Raw genomic sequence first — 10,154 nt, 5'->3', positions numbered from 1 at the left:
ATTATATTCAGGAGGCAATGGCAGTCTGCAGTGGCAGCCTGGAATACACAGGGAGTTTAAGGGGAGCCCTGGGAAACAGTTCATTTGAGTTGAGGCTGTCCTTCTTAAGTGGCTTAAACTCAAAAACCCAAACACACTAAAATTAAATATAAGAGAAAGCAAAACAAAGGTCTAGTATAATTTTTTAAAACAAGAGTTTAGCAGAGACATCATCATCAAGGAGAATATGTAAGTGGTGAATATTATGTAGTTATTAAAAAATGAAGTAGCACCAATTAAAGGTGTATCCCCAAGCCTCTAGGTCTGGATTAAAGGTGTGTGTCTTCCTTCCTCAAAAGTCCTTGTTTAACATGGATCTATATACTTCAACTTAAGCAATAATTTCTCACAGGTGTGCTCTCAATTTTGGTGTTTTGTTTATTTCAGATAGAGTCAAGTTGAGAACCAAGAATAGCCATGACAAGGGTGTGTTATTTCTTGTGGTTAGTCTTCCATCAGTAAGGGATCATGTCAACATTTGCACAGCTATTATTTACTCTTGTATGTTATTACAATGACTGCTGCTATAAACACTATCAGGGAAGGGTTGTTTTCCTTAACGTGTCAGTGGTCTTAGTTTTCACAACATGGATGGCAGGTGAAGACCTCATACATGGTAAGGTGGAATCAGAGCCAGGAACCCCTGAAGGTGACTCTATTCTTTCCTCCTTTTATTCCATCCAGACCCACAGTCCCAGGATGACTCCACCAAACTTTAGTGGTGGTCTTTCCCCTGCCTCTCAGATAATCCTGCTTGGAAACAGTCTTCCAGATCCATCTAAGGGCACCAAGATAAACAAAATCAGAAACAATAGGTCCCACTTAGCAAAATGGAATCAAGGTCAGACATGTGTTTTAAACAAACCTAGTAAAATTGCATAATCACTAAAAGTCTCCCCACCAGAAACAAAAGCCCAGGACCAGAGAGTTTGAGGGAAGCAGTATCTGCCACTCTGACCCCAAACCCACATGGAGAACAGTCACTGATGTTACCAGTTAGTCACCTGCCAAAGGTTCCTAAGAGGAAACAAAAATTTAGGCATCAAAACCAGTTGATTGATGTATTCTGTATTGAGGGATGAACAGCACTGGAGTCAGACTTTCAGGAGAGCTAGGCTGGGAATTGCTGAGTTGATTGAATCAGTGAGGTACCTTCATGTCTTCTAGGCTTAGTGAATCTCTCCAGACCTGATGAACTGGAGAGAGATGATAGATGTGGGGAGCATTTAACAGATCACATTCTAAGGGGAACAGTCTCAAAACCCCTGCTTTGGTAACTGTTGAATATTTTCTGCACTATTTGGAAATCAGAATGTGGTCTCACTTTTTAAAAATGGTTTGCTTATTTATTTAAAGTTTTTTTTTTCATTTTACATACCACACCCTGTTATCCTATCTCTCTTTGAAGTCCTAGCAAAGTAAGCATGGAAGTTGAAAGTTTAAAGAGGACAGAACTCACCAGTGAAGGATGGAAATTATGAAGTATTAAGAAGCTGAAACTTGGCAGTAAGCATGATGGAGTTGAGAAGCACTTAGCACACCCTTAACTGGATCTGGAAGAGTGTTTCCAAAGAGGATTGTCTGAGGGGGAGGGAGAGACCACTATCGAAAGTTGGTGGTGCCATTCTGGGGACTGTGAGTCTGGATGAATAAAAGGCAGGAAAAAAGATGGTCACTTTCAGGGTTCCCTCCTGGCTCTGCTTCTTACCCACCGTATATGAATTCTTACACCCTGACCTCCATGTTGTGAACCCTGAGTCCCCTGACAGGGTAAGGAAAACACCTCTCCTGGATCATGTTAGTGGCAGGAATTAGTATAAAACCCCTGTAAGAGTAGATAACAGCTCTGTGGAATGGACACAAACCCTTATTTTACAGAAGATGAACCACAGAAAGCAAAATACACTTTTGGTGGTTATTTTTGATTCTCAAACCAACTAGACATGGAATTAACTAAAATCCTAATATGGAGGGCAAAACTGTGAGAAATGTTTTGCTTAAGTTGAAGTAGGTAGATGCACTTCAAATACAGACTTTGAAAGTAAAAAGAAACAAACATCTAATCCGAATCTCAGGGTCTGAAGACACACACCTTTAATCCAGATCTTGAGTCTGGAAGACACACCCTAAATTGGGTCACACCCTCTGTTGGAAGCATATAAAAGGACATGGAAGGAGGAAGCTCTTGCTCTTTTGCCTGCTTGCCCTCACCTTGTAGCAAGTCCATTCCTTCCCCGGCAATAGAGAATTTTCCTTCAGAATTCCAGCATATACTGAAGACCCAGGGACACATCCAACCTCCTGGACTGAGTAAGTACTAGATTCTTGGATTTTCCCTTCACAGCTAGCCAATGTGGGAATAGCAGGACTGCAGCCCTAAGTCATTCTAATGAATCCCGTTTGTTCATACACAGAAAGAATATATATGTTCTGTTACTCTGCAGAACCCTAGTATAACATTTTTGATATGAGTGTACAAAATGTTCCAAATTTTCAAAAGTTATTTATAATTATGAAAACTGGGTACCTATTGACCTAAGATTCAATCTAGAAAAAAATGGAGTGATGTAAGAATCCCTAGTAGCCTACACTGTCTTCTTTGCTTCTTTGAAACTAGTATTGAAATCTGGATAGAAAAATTCAGACCCAAGTTTCCACCCTCATAGAAGATGGAACAGAAATAGAAACTAAAAATCTAAACCATGTCTATTATTGTATCCCTCAGAGTGAAGAGGAAACAATTGCTAGTTCTTCATTTTGGATCCAGTTTAACCTTCAAACTACCTCCAGAAATGTCAGGGGACCAGACAGCCCAGAGATGTGACCACACCCAAATCAGCGTCCAGAATATTTTCTACAGTTGGACCATCAGCAACTTCCGTTTTTTTCTGGAGGAAATTCAGGAAAGCATTACAAGCCCAACTTTCTCAATAGGAGCCAATGACAAATGGTGTTTGAGAGTACACCCGAAGGGAGTGGATGAAGAAAGTGCAGATTACCTGTCAGTTTACCTAGTGTTGCTCAGCTGTCTAAAGAGTCCTGTTTGGGCAAAGTTCCAGTTCTTCATATTAAGCACCAAAGGAGAGACAACCCACGGTGAGAGCAAACCTATAGTCTCTAGGTTTGAACCAGGTGTTGAACTGGGATTTAAAAAGTTCATCCTTCGAAACTTCCTCTTGTCGTTTGTGCCTTGGCTTCTCCCAGATGACAAGCTCACCCTCCTCTGCAAGGTGAGCATGGTTGACGACTCTTTGAGCACCTCTGACCAGAACAGAAAGCCAAGAATTCAGGTTCCTAGATGCACATTGGCAGATGAGCTAGGAGAGCTGTGGGAGAATTCCCAATTCACAGACTGCTGCCTGGTGGTAGCTGACCAGGAATTTCAGGCTCACAAGGCCATCTTAGCAGCTCACTCTCCAGTGTTCAGAGCCATGTTTGAACGTGACATGGAGGAGAGCAGAAAGAACCGCTTTGAGATCCCTGACCTGGAGCCACAAGTCTTCAAGGCAATGATGGGCTTCATTTATACAGGAAAAACACCAGACCTCGACAGCATGGCAGATGTTCTGCTGGCAGCTGCTGACAGGTATGGCCTGGAGCGTTTGAAGGTCATGTGTGAGGATGCCCTCTGCAGGGTCCTCTCTGTGGAGAATGCTGCCCACAATCTCTACCTGGCTGACCTCCATAGAGCAGGGCAGCTGAAAACCCAGGCACTGGATTTCATTACAGCACATGCTTCTGAGGTCTCTGAGACCTCAGGCTGGAAGACAATGGTGGAGTCATGTCCCCACTTGGTAGCCGAAGCATACCATTCCCTGGCTTCTGCTCACCGCTCTTTCCGGCAGCCCCCCTCAAACCCATAAATCGACCCTAGTACCTGGTCAGCTGTGACCCACATGTGTCTCCCAGAAGCAGCGGCCAGTGTAGTTATCGATTACACCTGGGTAGACTATGGGACCTATATAGCATTTATAGTGAATCTGGGGAAAGACAGATGGTGGATGAGGCTTTAATACAGGTGGAAATGAGTTGAATGGAAGGCTGGGGGAGGGGAAGGTCTGGACTCTGGTACAATCTACTCAGCCTTTTCCCTGTTGCTGTACTGGTTTGATTTTTGTCCAATGAGTTGTAAACTGGAATTCATATTAATTGCTGGCCCCAAGCACATTACAACAGGGTTTCTTTGGAGAAACTTCTCTGGATTGGACTGAGAAGAACACATTGTCAAGGACTCAGAAAGGAAAAAAACAAACCTGAATATTTGAATACAAGAGAAGGGGAAGAGAATGAAGACATTTTCTCCAAACTCAGTGTGTGGGAATGGAGAGATGACTCAGTTGGCAAAAGCAATTGTTGCTCTCGTAGAGGATCTTGTACAGTTCTCCTCTTGTCTCTATGGGCACAAACATCTCTGTAGACAGTACTTAACTCCCCAAAATACAAAATGAATAAAAATGTTAAAATCAGCTTGTGGATTCCAGTATTGTTTCTGTTTATAGAAAGCCATTTTAGTCCATCCAGATCTGCTCAGCTGTGGAAGTTTGTGGTACTGTGTTTCTCAAAATATTGTGTACCTTAATAAACTTATCTGGGGTCAGAGAACAGAAAAGGTACTAGTTAGGCAGTGATAGCACACGCCTTTAATCCTAGCATTCCAGAGGCAGAAATCCATGAGTTCAAGGATAAAGACAGGCATGGTGACTCATCACGCCTTTAATCCCAGAAAACAAGCCTTTAATCCCAGGGAGTGGTGGTAGAAAGTAGAAAGGTATATAAGGCGTGAGGACCAGAAACTAGAAACATTTGGCTGGTTAAGCTTTCAGGCTTTGGAGCAACACAGTTCAGCTGAGATTCATTCTGGATGAGGACTCAGAGGCTTCCAGTCTGAGGAAACAGGACCAGCTGAGGAACTGGCAAGGTGAGATAGCTGTGGCTTGTTCTGTCTCTCTGATCTACCAGCATTGACCCCAATAACTGGCCTCAGGTTTGATTTTATTAATAAGAATTTTAAAGATTCATGCTACAGAAGTTTGTTCAGTGTCTTCACTGCCACATACACACACACACAAACATACACACACACACACACACACACACACACACACACACACACACACACACACGTCAATGGAAGGAAACCTAATGAAATTTTTTTATGTTCATAGATTGGTACCTAGCTCAATCGTCAACTTTGGTGGTATTGTGTTCCCCAAAATATTGTGCACCCTAATAAACTTATCTGGGGTCAGAGAACGGAACAGCCACTAGATGCAAAGGCTGGAAAATGGTGGCACTCACGCCTTTAATCCTAGCATTCCAGAGGCAGAAATTCCTCTGGATCTTTGTGAGTTCAAGGCCACATTGGAAACAGCCTGGCATAGTGACTCACGCCTTTAATCCCAGAAAGTGAGCCTTTAATCCTAGGGAGTGTTGGCAGAAAGCAGAAAGATATATAAGGCGTGAAGACCAGAAACTAGAAGCTTTTGGCTGGTGAAGCTTTTAGGCTTTTAGCAACAGTTCAGGTGAGATTCATTCTGGATGAGGATTCAGAGGTTTCTAATCTGAGGAAATAGGATCAGCTGAGGAATTGGCAAAGTGAGGTAGCTGTGGCTGTTCTGTCTCTCTGATCTTCCAGTAGTCACCCCAATACCTGGCTTCCAGGTTTGATTTTACTAATGAGACCTTTTAAGATTCCTGCTGCAGTCCACAGCAGGCTTTCTTCAGCAGCTGATGGGAGCAGATACTGGGATCCACAGCCAAACATTAGGCAGAGCACAGGGTGTAGCTAGAGTTTTCCTGAATGGCCTACAGTCAGGACAAATCTCTGTCACCCACCAGTCCCACAGCCACTCAGTCCTGACCAAGTAAACACAGAGACTGTATGGCCATGGCAGGCTTCTTGCTAACTGTTCTTACAGCTTAACTTAATCCATTTCCATTAATCTATACCTAGCAACATGGCTCATGGCTTACCGGCATCTTCACATGCTGTTTCTCATCGTGGCTGCTGGCAGTGTCTCTCTGACTCAGCCTTCCACTTCCCAGCTTTATTCTCCTCCTTGTCCTGCCTATACTTCCTGCCTGGCCACTGGCCAATCAGTGATTTATTTATTGACTAATCAGCAACACATTTGCCATACAGACCATCCCACAGCAACAGGGAACCTCAAGGAAGACTGGAAGGCAGGATGGTAGGAGGGATCAAAACATCAGGTGAACAGAGCCCACAGATTCAACTAAACACAGCTCATGGGGCTTTAGAGAGACTGAAGAAGCAATCACAGAGCCTGCATGGGTCTGTACTAAGGACTCTGTATACATACTGTGGTTGTTTAGCTCAGGGCTTTTGTGCAGCTCCTAACAAAGGCAGATTGGGGAGTCACTGACTATTTTGTCTCATCTTGGGAACCTTTTCTTCCTTCTGGGTTGGCTCCTTGAGCCTTGACATGAGGGTTTGTGCCTACTCTTACTCCATCTTCTTATGCTATATTCGTTTGATATCCCCAGGAGACCTGTGCTTTTCTCAAGGGAATCAGAGGAGTAGTACACCTATGTGGAGTGGAGGGAGGGGAGACTATTCAGGATGTATTGTATGACATAATTAAAAATAAAAACAAAGAGGAAAAAATAATGAAAAGTTGGAAAGACATTTAAGGAAGAAGTATTTGGACAGATCTGCAAAGGAACAAAGAATGTGAAGATCCTTTTGTCCCCAGTAAATGCCCATGAAAGATGCCTTCAGCAGAGGAGGAGGTCAATAATCAAGTAGATAGGATGACCCATTAGTCGGACAGTCTAACTCTTCCCCAAGTCATCCTTGTTATTGTTCCATGGGCCCATGATCAAAGTAGCCATGGTAGCTGAGATAGGGGTTATTCATGTAATTAACAACATGTATTTCCATTTATCAAGAGTGACCTGGTTCCAGTTGCTGCTGAATGCCAGATCTGCCAATATCAGAGACCAACACAGAGCCCCAGAGATGTCACCATTCATAGGGGCCACCACATACATTCCCCTCATTTAAAAAATTATTTTTTAATTTTTTAAAAAACTTTATTTATTAAGTATACAGTATTCTGCCTGCATGTATGCCTGCAGACCAGAAGAGGGTGCCAGATCTCATTACAGATTGTTATTACCCACCATGTGGTTGCTGGGAATTGAACTCAGGGCCTATGGAAGAACAGTTAGTGCTCTTAATCTCTGAGCCATCTCTCCAGCCCCTAAAAATACTTTTTCAGTATCTCTTCTTTCTGCCCTTGACAACCCTCTTATTATTATCTCTCTTATGATTTAAGAAGTCAAGCATTTAAGCCCAGGCCTCAGAAGAGAGAGGTAGACAGAGCTCTACATTTTTGAGCCAGCATGGTCTATAGAGTGAGTTCCAAGACAGCCAATGCTGTAAAAGGACACTCCCTTTCAGAAACAAAAAGAGAGAGAACCCAAGTCAGGCTAAAAGTTGTTTTTCATTGTGTTTGTGTTGGTTAACCACTGCAGTTCAAGATACCCTTGACTGGCTTAGGAGAATTGCGTATTTACAGGAGGTCATTGTGAACAACAATTCAATATCCCATCTAGAAATACATCAAAGTAACTGTTTTCTCCACTTATATAATAAATGTGATGGTCTAAGTAGTCCTCCATGGCTTAGACCTGAATTGGGAAATGGAGGCAACAGGAATGCTGGGTGTATGAAAGGTGTATCTGGGTATACCAAATGATATCTTGTCTCCAAAACCAAAACAAACTCATAAGAGCCCCTCAAATTCCACTCCCTCTAATACTGCTCCCTCCCCAGAGGGCAGATTCTGAAGCTGGAAACAGGGCTGTCCCTCTGCAATTATATTCAGGAGGCAAAGGCTATCTGCAGTGGCAGCATGGAATATACAGGGAGTTTAAGGGAACCCTTGGAAACACATTTCCTTGGAGCTGAGGCTGTCCTTCTTAAGTGGTTTAATTTCTCAAATCCAACAAAACAAAAATTAAATGAAAGAAAAAACAAAACAAAGGCTGAGCATAATTTTTAAAGCAAGATTGAGCTGAGACATCATCATCGAGGAGAATATGTAAGTGGTGAATAATATGTCATGATTAATAAAATGAAGTGGCCCAATTAAAGGTGTATCTCTCAGTCTCTAGATCCAGATTAAAGGTGTGTGTCTCCCTTCCTCAAAATTCCTCCATTTGAAGTATGTTTACCTACTTCAACTTAAGGAATAATTTCTCACAGGTGTCCTCTCCATTTTTGGGTTTCCTTAATTCCAGATATAGTCAAGTTGAGAACCAAGAATTGCCATCTCAAGTGTGTTTTGCTTCTTGTGGTTAATGTTTTATCAATGAGGGATCATGTCAACTTTTGCACAGCTATTATTTACTCTTGTGATGATGTTACAATCATTGCTGCTATAAACACCATCAGGGAAGACGCATTTTCTTTAACTTTTCTGTGGTCTTAGTTTTTACAACATGTCAGTCGGGTGAAGAACTCACATATGGTGAGTGGGAAGCAGAACCAGGAGCCCCTTGAAGATGAATCTCTTCTTTCCTGCTTTTTATTCCATCCAGACCCACAGTCCCAGGATGACTCCAACAAACTTTAGTGGTGGTTTCTCCCCTGCCTCTCCGATAATTCTACTTGGAAGCATTCCTCCAGATCCATCTAAGGGCATGGTTTGCAACCACTTAGATTGACCAGATTTGACTTCTCATTAGCTCATATTCTTCATCCTCCACTGCTAGGTCCTGACCTCTTCATCCTTAGAACTGTGATGCTTATTCTGCTCCTTCTTAAAAGTGAGAGATTATTCTTGTTTCCATAAAATGCAGAATACATTCAACAGAAACCATAGAGGAGGGGCTTTGGGATGGATCCCCCTCTGTAGGGTGATCATCAATATGCTCCCTTCATCTCATCTCTCTCCAATTAATCCTGCCTTGGAGAGACACTCTAAACCTAGAAGTCACAGAAATAAGTTCAGATTCAATCAGCTCAGTCATTCCCATTCTGGCTCTCTGTAAGTCTAGCTCCAACACTGCTTATCTGTCAATACAAGATAAATCAATCAATTGGTTTTGATCCTTTGATTTTAGATTCCTTTAGTAGACTTTGAGCACATGGCTCATTAGTAGCATAGGTGACTCTTCACCAGGTGAGTTCAGGGTCAGGGTGGTGGGTACCCCAGCTTCATATCTGTCATTTGAAGGGTTTGTAGGTGATCACTTCAAGACCCATTGTTTCTAAGAAAAGTTCTCTAAATTGTGAGTTCTCTGCTCCAATAGGCATGCTCTGGAGGGCAGGAGTGACTTGTCCACAGAGGAACTTTGAACTCCTGGGCAGTAGGCTTAGGCTTTGTTCATAAAGTTTCATATTAATGGAGAGACACGGGTGGAGCTTTTCTTTTTTCCCATTGGTGGTGATGTGATGGGATGACTTGACAGTGCCCAAAGTACTCAGATCCCCAACAGTAGGTGGCACATATCTTAAACCTGGAGGAGGATATCTTTCTACCTGAGAGAGATAATATTTATAATAGGAAAATAAAATTGAGCGAAACACAATGACACACACACACACACACACACACACACACACACACACACACACACACACACGACCACCAGGACTGTCTTACAAATATTTATAAACTTGGAGACACAGGGGGAATCTGGTAAAGTTTCGTACAAATTCTAAACCATGGATAGGAGCCTCATCAGCCTCTCCTGTGTGTCCATACAGAAAGTATATTAACCAGACGTTCCTCCAGATTGAGAGACCAAATGACTTTCTAATCTATTTCATTTTTGTGTGGAAATGTCACATTCCTCTGAAGTGTAATGCAGCAATTGATCAAAGGGAGTCTTGGGTGCCTGGAATTGAGGATGAGCACACCCTAGGAGCTCCTTGGACTCCATACTCATCCCTATTACATAGGGCTTGAAGTACCCCTCTGTATTTGTTTCTGGTCTCTGGGATCTCAGTGGAACCTTCAGAAATGTAAGATAGCAACCAGAGAAGACTGCTGGGCCATGGAGTTAATCCAATAGAAAGTCTGTATTCACAGGTGGACAATTACACTTGGTGTTTGTGAACACACTGTATCATGGAACACACT

The 10,154-nt window shown here is 42.6% G+C and overlaps 1 protein-coding gene across 1 annotated transcript; it reads left to right on the top strand.

Moving 5' to 3' along the window:
* Positions 1 to 2,774: 2,774 nt before the first annotated feature.
* LOC128106023 (speckle-type POZ protein-like) lies at positions 2,775 to 4,460 on the top strand. The gene has a single exon (XM_052731326.1). The coding sequence runs from the start codon at positions 2,832 to 2,834 to the stop codon at positions 3,900 to 3,902; it is 1,071 nt and encodes a 356-aa protein (XP_052587286.1). The 5' UTR covers positions 2,775 to 2,831; the 3' UTR covers positions 3,903 to 4,460.
* The last annotated feature ends 5,694 nt before the right edge of the window (positions 4,461 to 10,154 follow it).

Source organism: Peromyscus californicus, unplaced genomic scaffold, assembly GCF_007827085.1.
Source record: "Peromyscus californicus insignis strain IS unplaced genomic scaffold, ASM782708v3 Scaffold_9__1_contigs__length_137607984, whole genome shotgun sequence".
In the NCBI taxonomy this organism is placed as follows: domain Eukaryota; kingdom Metazoa; phylum Chordata; class Mammalia; order Rodentia; family Cricetidae; genus Peromyscus; species Peromyscus californicus.
Note: the sequence above shows the minus strand (reverse complement) of the source record. Positions and strands in the feature narration are given on the sequence as shown.

Bases quoted from the DNA above. Each gene is read 5' to 3' on its own strand.
- LOC128106023 (XM_052731326.1), top strand. From the start codon at position 2,832: ATGTCAGGGGACCAGACAGCCCAGAGATGTGACCACACCCAAATCAGC.